General features: G+C 37.4%; 1 protein-coding gene across 4 annotated transcripts in view; it reads right to left on the bottom strand.

Annotated features, from left to right (window-relative positions):
• The window catches only part of RUNX1T1 (RUNX1 partner transcriptional co-repressor 1), a 113,519-nt gene that overhangs the window by 19,642 nt on the left and 73,963 nt on the right, over positions 1 to 19,914 (bottom strand). For all 4 annotated transcript variants that reach the window (XM_071554193.1, XM_071554195.1, XM_071554197.1 and 1 more), the window contains exons 5-8: positions 15,999 to 16,180; positions 8,940 to 9,190; positions 7,619 to 7,704; positions 6,788 to 6,989 (exon numbers count right to left, since the gene is read on the bottom strand). In XM_071554193.1, coding sequence (XP_071410294.1) covers positions 6,788 to 6,989; positions 7,619 to 7,704; positions 8,940 to 9,190; positions 15,999 to 16,180 — 721 coding nt within the window. The remainder of the gene's footprint in view (positions 1 to 6,787; positions 6,990 to 7,618; positions 7,705 to 8,939; positions 9,191 to 15,998; positions 16,181 to 19,914) is intronic.

Here is a 19,914-nt window from a genome sequence, read left to right as displayed (position 1 = left end):
CACATCTTGACAGCTCTTTCTCTCTCCTCTTTTTTCTTTTTTCTTTTTTTTTAAGGATTTAACCTCTAGGCCTGGACCTAAGAGCTCTAAAATCAGCAATATCCCTTCCACACAGACTTCAAAGTCTTAAGATCAGACACTACAGAAATAAAATTCACTTTGGCCTGAAATTTAGCATACAAATCTTCAGCAGATGAAAAGCTGCTCTTTTCTAAAACACTTTAAAAACTGATTAACTTGTATTCAAAGTCATAGGGGAGAAAATTAAAAAAAAAACCCAACCAACAGAAAACTAAGTTCACTGTCATGATTACTATTGCCTCTGTGACTGAATTCAATTGTCTAAATAAAATAACTCAATTTGGTATATTAGAGACAGGTTTGAATATTTTTAGAGATGCTGCTAGAAATCAAATATCCTCTTTGATCTGAGTTTGAAGTATAACAAAAGGATACATATCATTCTTTGAGTATTAATTTTTACTAAATATATTCATTTTTGTATTTTAGCTGTTATTTGTTAACTTGGTCAAAAAGTAGTATTTTTAAGAGAAAGGTTGAACAAAGGTGGAAATGAGGCTGTTGCAACTACACAGAGAGTAGGGAATTGCAATTGCTGCACACTGTTTCACAGATGCAGTTTCTATCACGAGAATCTGCAGACACCAATGGAGCAGACTGAATCCTCCCATCTGACAGCCAGCTGAGTGGATTTTCCAAGCTTTTCTGTTTTCCACTTAAGTAGGAGATGACAATAAAATCTTTTTTTTTTTGGCAGAATTCATGCCTCTCAAGCATAAAATGATGTGCATGTGTGTAGATTTAGGAAAACAGCTATTTAGATTGGTTTAATCTACTTGATAGAGGACAAGACCAGATACCAAAAATGGAAAAATTCTCAGTATCACTCTTATTTGCTCTTCATGCAATACCTGCAGAAAAAGACCCAATCAGGCTCCAAATGCAGCAAAACAAGGGGTTTGTTGCATTCACATCTTGCACTTTGTGTTGAGTTTTCCTGTCTGCTATCTAGGGTACCATCAACTACAAGGGGATCATAACCTTGATTTAAGCTTGTGGTACTTAGTATTAAAAAAAAAAATGTGGAACTGATTTTTTTGGTACACATGACTTTCCAAAAATGGAATTCAATGACATAAGTGACCATATTGCCAGCTAATTGTTAGAATTTCCAAAACATAAACATCAATCAAGCTCTTATTCCAACCACAAATTATTTACATGAGGAATGAGATCCTCTGCAAGAAGAATTAAATCAAGAGCTTGTGAGAGACTTTCCCGTAGTTTGGAATGGTGCACAAAAAATAAAAACAAAACAAAACAACAAGCACTTATGAAGAGAATAAAAAACATATTTTCCAAGCAAGAAAAATATTATTAACATGGCTATTGTTTCGGCAGTGATTATGACTCCATGAAAGCAATCTTCTTTCCGAGGCTAAAATACAGGACATAACCAGAGGATATAAGTCTTATATTACTAGTATTTTTAAGATACGGTGTCCTTCAGCTTAAGAATCACAGAACTTGCTCATTAAAACCAAGCACGAAAGATCTTCACTTGGACATCTAGGAAACTCAAACCAGGAGTAACGTAATTGAGCTAAGTCCATAAAACACTAAAGACAAAAGCAACTGCAAAAAGCCATAATGAGGAAAACATTTCACCTGTGTTAACTGACTGACTGCAGCACCTAGAAGTCAAAGTAAATGCTGCCTGGAAGGAAATAGAATGAAATCAGACAAAATCAGGAATAACCTAGGCAGCTGATATAGAAAAGTATAAAGGAAAGGCTTTACATGTCAGACACAATAACAAAGGCTTTTAAATGTGAAAATGCAACAATGTTATTATGCAGAACAACAGGATGTACACTAATGAATTTACTTGAAATTCATGGCAAGGCATAGTTTGAAAGCATGTATTGATAATTAGACTGGTTCCTACTGAATCAGCCCAATAAGGAAAAGAAAAAGTACATATACAGGAGAGTAATCAGTAATTGTCTGTGAAGTGATTAAATGAAATAAATGATTTTTGACATCAGAAATTGTTTGGGCATTTTCTATTTTAATGTGAAATAAACTTGTGAAATAGCAAGAAAGTTGTTGGACTGGGACAGAAAAACACACATGAGGAAAACACAAAAACTGGCCTTGGTTTCAGCTCTCACATTCCATTAAACATTTTTGGCACCTTTAAGATAAAGAGAACAGGTGCTGAAAGTACTGAGAGACCTGGAGGGACATGTAGAGTTTTAAGAGCAGCAATATATATGGGTCTGGGAAGTGAAACTGAGATGAAAAGCTAGGACCAAATAAAGGATATTAACTCTTATGGGATAATAAGGCCCAAACCCAAGAATCACAGAATAGAAAGACTTAGAAGGAAAAGATGTGTTCAGAACTTTCAAAAAGTCTAATCCATATTTGGAAAGAAGGACCAAATATGGGTTGGCCAAACGGAAGAATGGAGGAGTTTATTGCAGGACAAAGACATGCAAACCCATAATACAAAATATTAAAAAATGGAGATGAACAGATGATCTTTTGAGGATCTTTTACAATTTACTGTATTTATGAAAATCTGGCAGGAACAACAATATCCATATATGCTGTACTGAATATTAGGCTTCAAAAATAAAAAAGCTACAAATAACCAGCCCTGAATTACAGATTATTTCACAAATTTAATATATATGCTTCTATGTGTATTCATATGGTTTTCATATTTCATTTGCAAATTTGCTTTGTTTTACCCTATAATAAATGGAACACCATTGGTGGGACACAGACAAGAAACAAAAAACTTCTCAGAGGAGCAAATATCAAATATTCACTGCCTTGTTTGTAAGAGTCAAGCTTAGAAGCATGCCAGCTCCAAATAATATATAGATACAGATCTGAAGACGTGTAATACTGAATGAGACTACCTTGCACCTGGTTGTGGGCCACATGTTTCCAGTATTTTTATATACTTCTCTGCCTTCTAATACATTTCGCTGTCTACTACAACACTCCTTGAAACTGTGTTAAAAATATAGTTGTGTTTTCATTTTAGAAGAATAGGAAAACTAAAACCACACAGGTACTTTTTTACTGATTCATCCTCAACCAAGGCCAAGTCTTAACAAACACTGAGCACACAAACATGAAGTGATCCTGCAGCTGGAGCCCTACCTAACAGCATGCAGTTTGATACACCATAGTCTAGCCCCAACATCCCGTGCAGCAAGTGGATTAAGTGCAACCCTTAATATCATCAGTGACCAGTATTACAAAGGCTTTACCTTCTAGAATTACAAGTTATAAATGTTACTGTGGTATTCACAGCATTACACTTAGCTCATGTTGAGAGTAACACACATATCACAGCAATGCTGATTATCCACAAACAGCAAAGGAATGGTTTTATAACTGCAGCATGAATAGACCCGTATTGGCAGGAATGCTCTGGCTAACACTGAAAACATGACGGTGAACAACCTTAGATAAAATATATACTAAGTCTGAAAGAGTTAACATTTAAAAATGTATTAAGAAATGGCTAAACTACATGTTTTTGACAAATTCCTACATCTCTGAGAATCCTGGCTTCCTGGTGCAAATCCTGAATCTATTGGCACTCTTCAGTTGTAGATTCAAACTCTGTTTTCTAAGATTTCCATTCAGATAAATTCAACAGACACAAAATACCAACACCACTGCAGACCTTCTGATGTGTGCCCACAACACTTATCGAGGAGCCACAGCTGCACTCAGTAAGGCTATAGATCTTGCTTATAACCCACAACGTTGAAGAACCCTCATCTTTAATTTATCTGACTGTGTGTATTTCAGTATACAATGTCTGATATGTGTAATTATTCACTATTAGGATGAAAGTTGCAGTCCTGCTGCAGTATGTAGTACTGAAATTCTTCAGCAGAAATGGAGGAGTCAGATGATGTATTATGCACTGCATAGACCATCATTGTTAATCAAGTGAATATATATATATATAAAGTCTGAGTCATTTTTAGACTTTCATAACCATGTATTATTCAGACTGAAAAGAATAGACTCACCTTCAATACACTCTTGCAGAATAATTGGAGCCTGTACACTGTTGCAGCTGGCTAATGCATGTATTGGATTACATTGCATTAAAGTGAATGACCAAATATTTCATTTGATTTCTTAATTAAAAATATCAACAGAAAAATATTGATCAGATGCTGCAAACTGTCATGCTCAACATAATTTACAGGGATGTAAAATTAAAAGAAGCACAAAATTCTTGGCAGAAAAAAGGTCTTCTGGCTCTAAAAGACAACCAGAATTTTCTTCAATTACTTCAGGACTCAAAATATCTATCCTAAATTTCATCTTAGAGTTTTTCAGCAAGAGCTATCTATGAAGACTGTGGCGTAGTATTTAAAATGAGAAGTCATCCCTTCAGTGATGATATTTTAATTGCAAAGAAAAAGAAACAAGAGCACTGACAATGTAGCCATATGGCCCTCTTTTTTTCCCCTTGGTAGTGGAGATGACAAGATGGATTTAAAGGGTGGGATTACCTCATTAAATAAAAATAAAGTAGGGGAATCACAGACATTTAGAATCCCTGTAGCAAACCCCCCAGTATTTACATGTTGTGGCACTTTAATTAAAATATTGGAGAAATTTTTCAACCCCTTTCTTCTCATTTCAAAACCAAAATAGAAACTCCTAGAGAATTTTAGGAGTTTCCATTTTGTTAACTAGATTACCACCAGATTTGAGGAAATAGAAGCATTACCCTTCCATACTCCCTAAAGTATTTTCTCCTGGTCATGTCAGACAATAAAGCATTTCTTATCAATATTTACAATTGACATGGATGCTGCATAAGTGAAGCAAGCAAAGTTTCATGTTTGTGAGTCTAATATTTTTCAATCAGCTAATCAAAATGGGTATGTTAAAACTGAATGGACTCACTCCAGCCAGTTTAGTTGTACCCCTAGTACTGCAGAGATGACTGGTGTGTTCAATGCCAAAGGCTGTGCTGTATATCTCTCAAGATAGCAAATTTTGTTGTTTCCAAGAACTCATCTTGACAAATACACAAACAATATGCTAATATAGGGATCTAATTGTGTATATGATCTTCATTTTATCTTTTGTACCTGTTGCTGTGGTTATGGCTATTTTTCTTGGATTGTAGTATTATCTATAAAGTTTCGATGAATGTCATGGGTTCCAGTTTCCTTGGGGAAATACAAAAACTCCAATTGCTTTTCATTTTTTTACCTACAGTTACAAACACCGTGGCCTGGCTCTTTTTGCATCACAGCTTTACTAGAGAAGTGTGCCACTGCTTTTCATCTAGGGGCTTACTCACAATTGTTCTTCACGAAGCTACAGATGTGATCGACATTTCAGATGCCGTATTTATGAGTTTTATTTTACATTACATTTAACACTATTCACACAAACCATTACCTGAATGCCTTCTTTCTGAGAACAGCTCCTCTAGGGACTAGGCTTATTAGTGAACTTGGGAACAGCATTTCCATAACCCTTCCTTCCACCGACTGAAGTTAATTTATCAACATATTGACTCAGATAATTTGAGACACACACAAAAATGGTCTGTTATCAAGAAGCACTATTACAGTAGTAACTCTAGAGATTTACCAAGAGAATGATGGAGAGGGGATTAGATTTATTTCTTCTGTTTTTGTATTTGCAATTAAAGAAGTTTTTGACTTAGTAAATTATTTGTGGAGGTAAAACACAGCTTTAAATAAAATAAAATGAAAAATAACACACACTCTACTAATGAGAACCGCTTTCAATGATTTTGAGTATGACATTGGATATGGACAACTTATTTTTTTTAAGATAAATATTAGACAACAAGCAAGCATAGTTTGATGTTCTTTTCAAAAGAGCAAAGAACAATAAAAAAGGCATTACGAAGATGTGTTTCTTTACGATACCTGCCATGAAAGTGAGGGGATGGCGTAGAAAAAAGCCAACATACTAACAAATTACAGAAAACTCACAAAGCAAAAGCTTGTTTTTATAGAGCAGAGTCCTCTTGGAGTAGCTGTGTGAGGTACCATGGAAGTGTGACTGTGAAGGTCTGCAGGGGGTGAAAACCCAGCTGCTTGGTCAGTCTTTGTAAGGGGGCTCTGCAGCTTAAGCCAAAGCATGAGTGGCTCCATCTAACTACAAAACAAGCAGTGTCCAAACTACCTCAGACACCCTGCACAAGCTGCAGCAGTGGACACAGATGTGCATGGCTGTGGGTATCCCAAATCTTGTTTCTTTCTTAAACAGAAACCAAGTACAGTTAAGAAGTGTCCATATCTCCCATCACTTCCTTAGAAAAAAACTTCCAAGTCATTTGATTAGACAAAGAGGAAACGCTCAGAGTCCAAACAATCCAGAAGAACCCACAGATTTCCTTAATCAAGCAGGCAAGGGAGGGAGTCAGGAGGGACAGAGAGTCAGTGCACACCTCACTGCTCTGCCACCCCTACACGACAGCCTGTCCTCCCACCCCATCAGTCTCAGACTTTGCTGAATGAAAAGCAAATTACTAGGCATCACCCAAAAAGGCTCAAGCCATTCCACCCAGAAACATGACTAACAGGGCATTAGTTATAGTTAATTCAGCAGTCAGCAGAGAGGAATCATCAGTATTACAGAACAATCAGAAAACCAAATACAAAGTTTATCTAGCATTTAGCTGAGCCTAAAGAGAATCAGTAAACAATTTTTAATGAGGGTACTGTACCTAATGAAACTGGATCTGGATTCACTGGACTCTGTTGTCTGGAATGACTACTGCTGCTGTTTCCACCTTTTTTTAAATCTTCTGCATCACTGTACCGCCGTATCCAGTAATTAAGCTCCTCACGGTCTGCTTCTTGACATCGCCGTAATACAGTGAGAGATCGCCTAGTTTTTTCCACCATGTCCATTATACAGTTCAACAACTATTCACAGTGATGGATGCAGAGAGAAAAAAAGAAGAACATTTTATTCATAGAGTGACATAAAAATGAAGAAAACATTATTGTGCTGAGTGCCTGATTTTTAATATTGAAGTCCCTCTCTGTTATCTCAAATGTAGCTGAAAAATTCTAGACATCTTTTAAGAATGACAATCCCTTCCTTTTTAACTGGTGATCCTAAACAGTATGGATAGGGATTCACAGGAAAGAGCAAAGACAAGTTGGACAAGTCTGAACGGGTTGTAGTCCTACCACTAGTATCACATAGCACCACAGAGGCCAGGAGATCTGGTCCAGAATTGATGCCTATAAATATTATAAGAGCTAATAAATGCAAAGAACAAATCCAGTGTGCCGCAGGTCCAGTGTTTATAGAGAAGAGTCTATTCCTCTTTTGGCAGACTGTAATAACTAGGATACTGCAGGAGGCACTTAACAGCAAGGCCTGATGCAAGCTATCTAATGGAGAACATCAAGCCCTCTGATTTAAACACCAACGCTTGCAAAACTTGTCCTAGTATTAAAATTTATTTTTGAACAAAAAATTTAAAGTCCTGTCTTAGAAGAGCTCCTTTCAGACAATTATACATAAAAGTAAATTTAGCCCTTACATGGTCAAGGTGTTTCCACTCTTCTGCCCATTCTCTGTCTGTTAGTCTGTGATCAATCATTTCTTCTTGACGTGTGCCATGCAACCCTGCCAAAAAGGAGGAAATTATGTTTACAATGTTGGGAGTCCTCTACAGGAAAAGGAAGAAGCAGGAAGAAGCAGGAGAAAAAGAGCCTATGGGCAAAACCATCATATGTTACTTTTTCTAACATCCAGAATGCCACCACAAAAAAAAAAGATGCTTAAAAACTTTGCTCTAAGTTCTCCTTAGTACTTTTCACCCAAACACAAGATGCTCCTGTTTTGTTCCATTTATGTCTTCAATTCTGCAAGTCCTACAGGTTGTAGGATGACCTTTCAAAAATGGACATAATTCTTTCCAACTACATACAATTATAATATATGTAAATATAACATAATACAATATATAAATTTTCATTTGCACTACTTGAAGTCAGCAAGGCAATTATTTGGTAACTCTGTATCGAATACTAGCTGTACTTCAGAGAGCTGAAAAAATATTAGAAATAAAGTTATTTCACTAAATGCAGTTATTACTATCATGTCAACAGAGTGTCATTAGGGTTCATCCCTTTACAGATGCTTAAACAACATTGGATATGGTTAAAATGTAGCACATAGAGCAGCTGACAACATGATACAACCAAGCCAGTATTTATTATCAACACTTAAGGGGAACCAACACTTGTTCTTTGTTTAGCCTCGTCTATAGAGATGCTGAAAATTTTTAAGTGTTCTTTTATTGAAGATTTGTTTAAAAAAAGGAAGAACAGTAAGTGGAGATGTGAAGCAAACCAGGCAAATCCAAGAGCATCATACGTGACAATAAACCAAATTGTGCTGCATGGAGTATGGCTGGTGCTTCTGCTGTTCAGATCCCTCTGCAAACATCCCCACGTTGCACTGTGCTCTTGAGATGTCACAGACAAAACACTTCCCCAAAAGATCATAGATTTCTTCTACTCTAAGCTGGAATCAAGCTATATTGATGTTGTTGTTATCACAAATCTGGTATTAGAAGAAAAATAAAAAGCTCTACCTATCCTTGCCTGCCATACACCCAAATATCCGTGTCACCTCTGCAGCTTTGAAAGCACACGTTCTGACTCTCTTCCTTAAAGATACAATTCAACCCATTTTTAGAAATATAAATCTGAAATAAGGCCATTAGAAGCAGCTAGATGGACAAACTGCTATAAAGTCTGTATCTGAACGCCAGGTAAAAACATCTTGTTCACAATAGAGAATTACAAGGAAAACAGAAACCCAGAAAAACAATGCAGAAAATCAACGTGCCTTACCCATAGGTCTGTTTCTGTCCCTGAGGTCCCTGTGATTGGGGTGTCTGTATGAGTCCCTGTAGTGGTGGGCAATGGCCATATCATCCAAACGATAATGCTGAGGTGGAGGTGGGGTGGGATGAGGCAGACCATTGGGCTGATAAGATAAGCCGTTATTTGGACTGTACCGCTGGCCTGGGCTAATAGTGCAGGGCCGCTTGCTTGGATGCTCTGAGTGCAAAGGCTCTCTGTCAAAGCCATTTTCTTTGGTTCTGAAAAACATAGCAAAGGAACTTTAATTCACTTAGTGAGCAGAGCTCAGAAACACACACACCCACCTACACATAAAGCTTCAGGAACTAACGTTTGTTCTTTGACTTTGCTCCAAGCGTGTGGTGTTGCAGAACACTTCATAACAGTGCACATTTGAAACATACAAAGGACTCATTCACCTTGTCTAACTATCCCTGTAACTTAAGAAATACTAGCAGAGTGAGCCTTCTGATAGAGCTGCTTAAAGAGGGGTTGGAGACCAAGCAGCCTTTGCTGAAATCACTGACTGACAGGATGGATACACACATAATTACACAGCTGAAACAATGAACTGATACATGAAATTACAGACCAATAAATTCCTACTTTCAGCAGTCCTTAAAGGGATTAAGAGAAACCTGAAGTTCAAGATTATTTTTTTTTCAAGAGGATAGCAGACAGTCTTATGGTAGTGCATGTCAGTGTGCCAAAATTCAGCATGCCATGAGTTCCCATCAAGATCAGTTTCATGCAGAGTCTTGGGGAAGAATAACTTTAGATGATGAGAAATGCTCCCTTCAGAATTTTTGCACTGTCTGGGCAATTCTAGTCAAAGGTAATGTGACTGTCATTAATTTCACAGGAAGATGTGGTTAGACTCAAATACTAAGTAATGTTCAGGATTTCCCACTCCATTACTTTTAGACAGGGGTTTTATGCTTAGGCATCTTGGAAGAGTTATTAGGAAGAAGGACAGGACTTTTATGCTCTAGATACTCTTCAATCCAATTCATAACCAGCTCTTTCCAAAAAAGTCACTACTTGACACCTCTGTCTGAGAACCTTCAACTCACTGAACTAATTCTCAATTAAAATTAAAAAAAAAAAAGACTACAGTTACTTGAATAGGTTCACAACTCTTTTAGAAAAGTTTTGTTTCACTGAAACATGGTTTATTTACCATGAAATAAACAAACCCAACAAAATATTAGCTTTTATAAGAAAGTTTATTAGATATAAATATTGAAACTGTTGAGGTTACATTCCTCCCTCCAAGAACCTTTATTAAACAGCTCATATGTTCTACCTTTTTTAAGAGAACCTTATCGTTTATAAGAAATGGATGGCATAATGTATCTTTCCTAGTAATAACACATTTTTTCTCACTTTGACAGAAAGGTAAATTTGATCTAATATTTTGTTTGCCTGCTGTTAAAACCAACTGCCCTACAACAAAATCTCCCCCAGAAAGCAACTCAACACCCTCGAAGGACTGTCTGTGAGGAAACACTCAGTGTATTAATTGCCACCCCACAACAGGTTCCCTTTTACTGCCAATGAGAGGAAGGATGAAACCAAACCATTGCCAATATCCTCTAGTAGAAAGGATCAAATTAAGATATTGTAATTTCCAGCAGGAAATTAAAAGATGGGATGCATTGTTTTCAGGAGGAATAAAGAGATTTCTCAGGGACCTCACCAAAATTACTAACGCCAATGAAGATGAAAGTCTATATATTTTATTAGATCGTAACTTGTAAAAAAGGGGGACTCTTTCAGCAATACAGCGGGACAGCTATTCTAATTTTGGGCAGATGTAAAAGACAAACTTTGTTAAAGTGGAGTACGTACCTTGTTCCAAAGCAAATGCAGCATGGCTGTGAAAACTCCTAACCAGGAAAACCTGAGGTCCATCATATTTTTTTTTATTACTTTTGGCATTATGGCTTGTAATATCTCCAAACGGGTAGTGATGTTTCTGACAGCTTTTCAAGATAAGTCTTGTATTTAGTTGCTGATGTGTGTTTTCTTTGCACATATCCACTCAAACTCCATTGGTTTTCCAATTGGAAAAACACTATGCAAGCAAAACATGGACCTTTCTGTCTCTACACAACAAGCCATTAATTTTCCTAAGTTTTTTAGTGTTACAGTTAGAATGTTCTCTAACTTAAATGGGGAAAAATTAAAAATAGTAAATAATTAAATAACTTCATTACTTTTTTTTGATCACTCAGTGTAGAAAAAATAAAGCGGAAAACTGGAACAAGTGGGAATCCAGTTTTCATCTTCTGTGCAATAACTTGATGTTAAGTTTGCATCTTTTCACACAAAGGTACCTAATTTGCACCTTAATGTACAGGTATTTCTATGTTTTTTTAAGGAATGCTTTGTAGTTAATTACCTTAACTGGAATGCCTTGCATTATGTAGTACGACACACCAGCATATCCACTGAACCTTAACTAACATAGAAATTAACATGACCACTGAAAACACGTTTACTGAAATTAAAATCATGGGTTTGCTACTATGCTGGATAACAGTTATCATGTCTTTTCTGGGTGTTAAAACTTTAATTCTACAATTCTCTGTTATATGTTCTGCACTGACCAAATAAGTAACAACAGAAACCAGAATGTGACTGTTCATAAACTCATGTTTTCTGACCATATAAATTATATAAAGAGTAACAACTTGGAAAACCTTATCAGAATAGCGACCACTGCCAAATTTACTACATCTGAATACAGCCATAACAGAGTACTGAAGACTGCTGTAATTCAGATGCTCTGAACTCTATCTACTAGTCTGCATCTAGTGTTAGTCCTACTCATTCTTTCAGGTCTCACTCCTTGGGACAACAGCATTTCCCCAGGTGCCTGAGGAAACACTCCTGTTTTCCTGTTTCAGTAACTGGCTGACCCATGTGAATACTAGTTCCAAATATAACACCATAACAGTTTTAATCTGTTGTCATCTGATTTTTATCTGAGTCATCTGATTTTGCAAGGCAACAAAAGGTGTAGAGAGGAAATAACACTGAATGTGTAGGAAACCTGACACTTTTTTCTTGCTTCTGTTGGCCATGTTTTCCTTGATATACAAGGAAATCAACACTGTTGTTTGGCAAACTGGCAATATTGTAGATGAGGTCTTTGAGCTATAAACACACAAGAGGTCATTTAACTTGGAGCTATGATTTACTCAGATTAAAGATAGCAGAATAGACACTAGTCATTAGTTAGTGCCCATTTAACAGAATTTATGTTGTTTCTAGGTTATAATTTCAGTTTTAAATTATTGCAATTTAGGGATAATTTCCTGGGTAGAAAATCTGACCCTGCAAAACTGCCTCATTTAGAAAATCAGGTTTCACATGATTGAGAGTATTATACCAATCTGAAAAAACACTGAAGTCAGCTTGCAAGACTGAAGCAAAGGTGTTAATCTTCTATTTGTGAAAGATGCTTTGATTTAAATTTAATTTCACTAATAAAGGTTTGATGACCAAACAAGTGATAATGGTGTGCTGAAATAAAGTACTTGTTTATAATACTGTGTTCTAGAAAAGATTACTACTGCTTTGCTAACAGTTCATACTAAGAAAATTCTTATAAATTCCTCGTAATTGCACATGGTTTAACAAGGAGCATAGCTGTAAGAGCTGTGAGCATCCTTCACCTTACTGAGATCTGCAGAAGCCTCTTAATATTTACTTAACAATGCTATCAAAGTTGATCTCTGTGCCCAGGTACCTTCAACATATATTTCCTGTCATGCGTGTCAAGTGTACAGCAATCATTTCCAAAGTCACAACACAATCCTGACCACTTTTGTTTTCTTCTCATTCAAAATTAATGCTGTTCTAAATAACATTTTGCTATCCTATATCCACTTCAGGCAGCTGTCACACATGCAGTTACTATATGACATGCTCGTGTGCCATACAGCCCTTCCCAGCAAGCTCAAAGTATGACTAATTAGCAAAAAGTTTTTTGTGGTTAATGTATTTAAAATCATGTCCTTTATAACTAAGCATTCATTTACCAAAACAAAAACTCACATTGGTCCAAGTTCCTTTGCTTTATTACAGTAGAATGTCAACTCCAAAAGTTGTAAACAAAATATAGTGAACACTTTGATCATGACATGTCATGAACAAATTACCAAAATGTGTCGTCTCCTCAGGTGTCAGTTTTCCTCTCTTGCAGTGACTGATGGTTCCCAGTGTTATTACAGAAACAGATTGATCTTTTTAATGAGCTAGTTTAATAGACTCCAAAATCTCACCGTGGCTGCTCATCCATGTCAAACCATATGCACCAAGAAAACATTCAGTAAAACACAAAGCTCCGCTGTCAAATTGCTCTATAAAACCTCACGTACAGTAGACTTGAATATGCAGATAAATAATCAGAATTGGAAAATGCATATGCAAAAAAGGTTCTGAAATTATAAGCAGAAAAAAATCACTGTATGAGGATTTTCTTTAACAAAAAAATCATGAGGTAGATCTGGTTACATGCAACACATGTTCCACTTCGTTTGCCTAATCCCATACTGTATTTTACCTCTGCTGGAATCAATGGTATGCCCAAAAAAAAGTATCAATATGAAGGTGTGGATGTATATATATTTCCACAGACACACATCTATATGTGAGATGTGTATATGTGTGTGTGTGTATTTGTGTGTGTGTGTGTGTGTGTGTGTGTGTATGTCATATATCTTGGGAAGTGAAAAAGATACCGCAGTTTACTTCAGTAAGACACGTATCTCAAATCAAAATTACTTCAACTGCATTTAGTTCCCCTAGAAAGATGTTGCCTTTTAGCAATTTTTTTCCATATTCTAGCCACAGTCACAGAAACCCCTTCTCTTAAAGGATGTCTGTTATCTTCTCCTGTATTTTTATTAGTATATTTGAAAATTACTTAGATATATAAACAAAAAGTATATATATTTCTAGCTGTTTTCTCCTGCTTCTCTGTGAACAATGAAAATCATTAATAGTGTAGTAAGTATAAAGCCAGAGAAGTATTTTGTTTCAATACACACTCAGTCTAGGCACGTTCTGCCTGTGAGGACAGCTTTTTGTGGTTGATTTACTTATATTATCCAAATTCAAAGGTATGTAGACCTCCATTCAGTAAATTTAAGAATCTTTCCCAAAGATTTTGCTCTTTTTACTAAATCTGTAATACGAATGTGCTTGAGTACACAAGACAACTCTACTGAAATTGGCTCACTCAAAACTATGGCATATTTTTTTCTGTATAGCTTTAATCATAGTCAATGGAGAAGAAGGTGTGACTAACCAGTGCCAAGGTTGTTTGATACTGAAAAAAACAACTTATTTTTTTAAGCTCAAGGTACCATTTCAATGGGCCTAGTGGGCAGTCTCTTTCCACGTGACTATTCTCCATGACAGCAAAGAACTGCAGGTCAAAAAGAAAGGATGTGTTTTTCTGAAACATCAGGGAGCTAAATTTCAGCTTTGGAAAAGTTCTCTTTTTGCACAGAGTAAGAGACTGCATGTAAAATGTCTGAAAATTCAACATCTTTCTGGGGTGCAGTTAGCAGGCTTATGTTAATCCCAATGGCTGTTTCAGTTTGGTCTATTTTTCAGGGGAAAATGGTTAAAATAGGGTACACGCAGAAAGGCTTCTCTGCTAGTATCTTAATTTCCTTGCTGGTCCACAGTGATTACAAGCAAGCTAATTTCAAATACTTTCACATTTTGTCTATCTAATGGCTATGTTACTTTAAATTTTACTGTTAATTTCTGGCTATGAGAAGCTTAAAGTTACTATGAGCTTTCAGAATTTTTCTCTTTATTTTTGTGCTATCTCAGCCTGTTCCTACACAACAATGTTACCTTTACAAACTATGTGGCTTCTTGACTTTGCAAATCTTCAGCTTTTTCATTTAAAGGACAACTAGGGTGCTTGCCATGCCTTAGGCATGCAGGTAATGGCATTTGACAGAACAGCATTATAAAAGTTTAACACACTATAAAACCCATCTACAGAACAAATCTACGAAAAATACAATATTTGAGTCTCTCAAAGGTAAGATGCAAATGCTGGTCAAATTTCCAACATAAAAAATAGGAACACAGTCGAAAATACACAAGAGTAATTTCATTGCAACACTAAACAAAGAACTTTAATCCGAAAAGAAAAACTGTTCCATAGCCCAAAAGCTACTGTACTTCACACACATGCACTCACTTGTCCCTTTTCTGCATGAACTCCTTCCTCAGCTCAACAACAAAACAGATTTCAGTGAACATTTCTCCTGTTTGCAAGAAATAACCTTATGCATATTGAATATATGGATATGGAAACATGGCACAGCAGAAGGAGTCAAAGCCCTGATGGTGCTCTGGGGTTTGCCTTGTACTTCCAAATACAAATGCCTAGCCACTTTCTCCATGCTTACTGTTTAGACCAACAAAACCTCAAATGTAAGGGATTTGCATATGGAGCTGGCATGACCTGCTGCTTGTCACTTCATGTTGAACATAAATACTATGCACAAAGTCGTACAGTACTGGCTGGCCATTACTTTTGTGCGGATATGACCACAGTGCATCCTCAGGTGATTTTCATGACTGAATCATTGTATGCATGTGTTATATTTATATGCATAGAGATATATATGCATATATAGCTCTCTCTCTATATATATATCCATGTATAAATGTATATATAGAGATACATAATCAGGGTGTGTTATAATAGGGCATGGGAGAATGGTTTTAAACTAGTAAAAAATTCAGATTAGATATAAGGAAGAAATTTTTAACAATGTGGCTGGTGAAACACAGGCACAGGTTGCCCAGAAAGGTGGTAGATGCCCCATCTCTGGAAACATTCAAGGTCAGATTGGACCGGAAGGGAGGACAGTACCCATACCCAGGAAATACCATCTGAGTTTGCCCCAGGCATCCACCCACACATTCCCCCCTTGCTGGTGGCGCTCAGCACATTGGACCCATGTAAAATGCTAAGCAGGGTATGGAAGGCATGGAGGTGCTCACCTGTCTGGAGTTCGCCTCTTCCCGTTTTCGTTTACATCGAGAAGCAGCTCCGAGGAGTCAACAGGTGAGGTGGTGCTGGCATCCAGAAGCAGCTGTTCGTGCTGGGCGAGGTACTGGGCTGGGTTCTGCTTGGCTAGCCTTGCACAGTGCAGCAGCTCCCGCTGCAGCAGGGGCAGATTGGCCTGCAAGAGCATGGTACACATTAAGAGGGCAGGTTGCAAGCAGTTTCAACAGCAATGAAGAATAAGAATCAGAGCTGCGAGATGAACCTGTTGCAAGACCCCACAGTTAAGTTTGTTGTGGTTAGCTGTCTGAAAGTGGGCAGCCCCCTAAAGTGGCTGTGTCATGGCTGTGCTAAGTATGCATGGATGGATGAGAGTTTACTGAAAATGTAAAAGACAACTGCAAATGCTGTGAGAAAACCAGGTTTGAGTTCCACATCTTTAAAGAGGGGGAAAAACATGGTCTTGGCTGACTTCATCCCCTTTCTTACTGATCCAAAACCTGATCTCCTGCAGAGCAGCTGTTTCCAACAAGTGACAATACTTCTTCAATATTTGTTTCCCATTCAGACTGCAGTTAGTACTTAGAAATTGTCTGAAACTATGGGATCTGCAATTCTAAAGCTGCCTCAGTCACCATCCTTTATGGGCCTTGGGAAACTGATAAGACTGCCCTCAGCTTTTCCATTACACTTGCAGTTACACATGAAGATAAAGATTACAACAAAATCTCACATTCCAGAGATTCAGTTAATCACACAGAGGGCTACGATCCTCCTCCTAGCCAGATGTTGCTTGAAGGATTTCTAACTGTACTCTCATGGCCCCACTGGGACTTGGGCCGTGGGCTGGAGATTACCACAACTCAGGTACAAGGAACTGAAAATGCTCATTGGTCCTCTGGCAGCACATTTTGCCCATACACTTGGGTCATATTTAGTCAGACTTTTTGCCAGAATTGGAAAGGAGGAGCTGTATGTTCTTTCACTCTGCAAAGATAGTTACACATACTGGGAAACATCTTGCTTTCTTTGAAGCACATCACTACTAAGATAGGCCAGTCATTTTTTACCCTGCTACTTTTTGTGCCATAAGGTGGTGTGCCTTGAACTCTTTGGTTCCATGACTATTGAACAAAAATTTTTTTGCCTTGGTGTTTTCAAGTATAGGATTAAACTTCATAACATTACTAACTAGCGAGAAACCAAAGAATTCAGTGATTCCCTTTGCTTTTGCAATAATTCCTATTTAAAAACAAAACAGAGCAAACAAAAAACAAAAACCCCACACTCTTTTCTTTTTTGAACAGAAAAATATTTCTTAAATCAAAAAGTTCTGAAAATAATATGCAGGGAACTAAGCACAAAAAACCCAGATGTTCTAAAAAGTTTTGAGCCCAGGATCTTGCCAAATGACTTTGCTAGGTTATAACAATGGAAAATGCTCTAAGCACCTGTTGCTGTACCATAAGATCAGATCCACTGTGTAACAAAAATGCCAGAATAGGGTCAGTATACATGAACCTTTCAACAGCGAAGAAAAAACCTGCAATTGCTATCACTTATTTGTCTTAGGTTGGGAAGACTAGCCAGTTGTGGAACATGGAAACCTTTTCAGACTTCCACAGAACACAAATATTTTGTGAAAGAACCAAACACATATTTTCTTGGGGGAAGGGGGGGGGTTGGCGAGAGGGAGAGAGAGACAGACACAGAGAAAGAGAGAGAGAGAGAAACTGACTGCTGCGAGTAGGGTTTTTCACTTGTTTTGATTTCATTGGGTTTTTTTAAAAGCTCACACAGAACACAAGGCAAGACATCCAACTACCTGAATTGCCTCACATGGCAGAATAATTATTGGAGAAGTCCACATATTTACAAATAAATATATGGAAGACATAAAAGAATCAGACCTAGTATTTGAATAGTGGTGCATAGTTGGAAGATGTATCATCACGTAACAGCATGTCTATGAGGTAAAAATGGGAACTCCCCACTTACCAGTTGAGCAATCGAGTTAAAAACAACACATTTGTGTTCCTTATCCACTATCACAAACAAAAGGGACCTATTAATACATGGGCATTCCTGGAGACAACCAAATTTTTAATTGTCTAGGAAAACCCATGGTTTATTTCACTTGTTTCCCTTCTCCTAAAGAAATGTTCATTCTTGCTTTTAAACCACAAACATGAAGATTTTCACGTAAATTTATTTAAGTAGATTGAACATATTTACTGTGCACAGAACAAGCATGTAGAACTTTTAATATGTTTATTAAACATGGATATACGTGGTTTCTTAATTTTTTACAAATTAGTACAGAAAACTATGAATGACACCTTACAATTGGGTTTGTAATGGCATAAAGCAATACTTGGACAAATGCTTAACTAGAAGTGAAGAAAAGCAGTATGTGAAAATTTACAGTTCAGCACAAACACTGTCAATCTGCTCAAAACATTATTCTAAATCTTTATCAAACCATATATTAAAAAATAATTAGTATTGGAAGAAAATTATTCAGGATCTTTCTGTAGCTAGGTCAAGTGTGCAGACTGCTTCTGGTCACCATGGCCCTGACACACAACAAGAATTAGTTCTTGAGAAGATAACAAGAATTAGTTTGGGATGCAGAATGAAACACCAATATTCTCCCTACTGTGAGCAGGGAGAGGTCAGGCTCCCAAGGCAACTCAAGCATACTTACACAGACTCTGAAACCCAAGGATTGTGCAGAGGTTCAGCTCTGACAGGTAAGGCAGTTCTGCATACCTGCAGCTGCACATTTCTCCCAGCATTGCTGCTGATGCCTGCAGAAAGACTTCTACACCTTTGCATGTGAGAGGTACGAACCAGTTCTTGACCAGAAAAAGACTGACTGTAAACTAAAATGACATTACTGGTTTAAAGTACCCTAAATTGTTGTCTGAAACATGCTCCAACTCTTGTATTTTGGCTTGGACCTTATATCCTTTGAGATTTAGGCACTGTTTAGGCTCCTTCACAAGGGTTTATAATCACAAACAGAAAAAGGAGAACATGTTTCTACCCAGCTGTCAGACCTGTTTTCCACTTTGTAATGGACTGTTCTAACCAGAGAAAAAAACATTATCTCTGCAACTGCAAAAGAAGCTATGTTGGGGAAAAGGTGATGCGTAGCAAGAGGGTTTTCCGTGTCCCCGCGGCCAGTCCTGACATGACCTCGGGTTTGGGCTTCTAGTCGCAATGTGCGTCTTTCTCATAGAGATACCACCATGCGCTAAGGTTAAAAGCAAGAATGGTCAGACAACTTTATTGAGGGGGTAAACATCTTGTATAGGGTTTTGAAGGGTACACGCGAACCGGGGCGGGTTTGGATAGGCTGAGGATCTTTGTTCACACAGTGGAGGGGTTCTCCCATCGGCTGGGAGGCAGCTTGCATGCGGTGTTCACGCGGTGAGCATCAGACCCTGGCGCCAATGGGTTTGGCCTGCTTGCCTGCTCTGGGGTTGTTACTACCTTGGTGGCTGCCAGCCTGTCAGCTCCTGATGGGGGTCGAGCAATGCAGGGGCAGGGGCCAAACCTCTCCTTCAAAGCTACATCTCCAAAAAGCTTTTTTATCATTTCAGTGCTCACACCAGGTAATTAGTTGACAATTTTCCATTGTTGGATGTTCCTACTTTCTCCTAAACTTTAGCAACAGAAATATAATTTAAATTGAAAGGCTTCATTAGAACAAAGTAAAAAATTAGGCTTTGCCATTTTTATAATTCCAAGTTTGAATAAATTATTTACAGATGTACTTAAAAAACAAAGATTTAAATTGAGACAAATTTTGTTCAGAGACCCCGAGTAACTCAAAATCATCAAATCATATATTGACACCGATGCTTAAAACAAAGATGAACAGCACATCTACTGGAAAACCATGTT

Source organism: Pithys albifrons, chromosome 4, assembly GCF_047495875.1.
Source record: "Pithys albifrons albifrons isolate INPA30051 chromosome 4, PitAlb_v1, whole genome shotgun sequence".
Taxonomy (NCBI): Eukaryota; Metazoa; Chordata; class Aves; order Passeriformes; family Thamnophilidae; genus Pithys; species Pithys albifrons.
The sequence above is the reverse complement of the archived record's forward strand: the minus strand, read 5'-3'. Positions and strand labels throughout refer to the sequence as shown.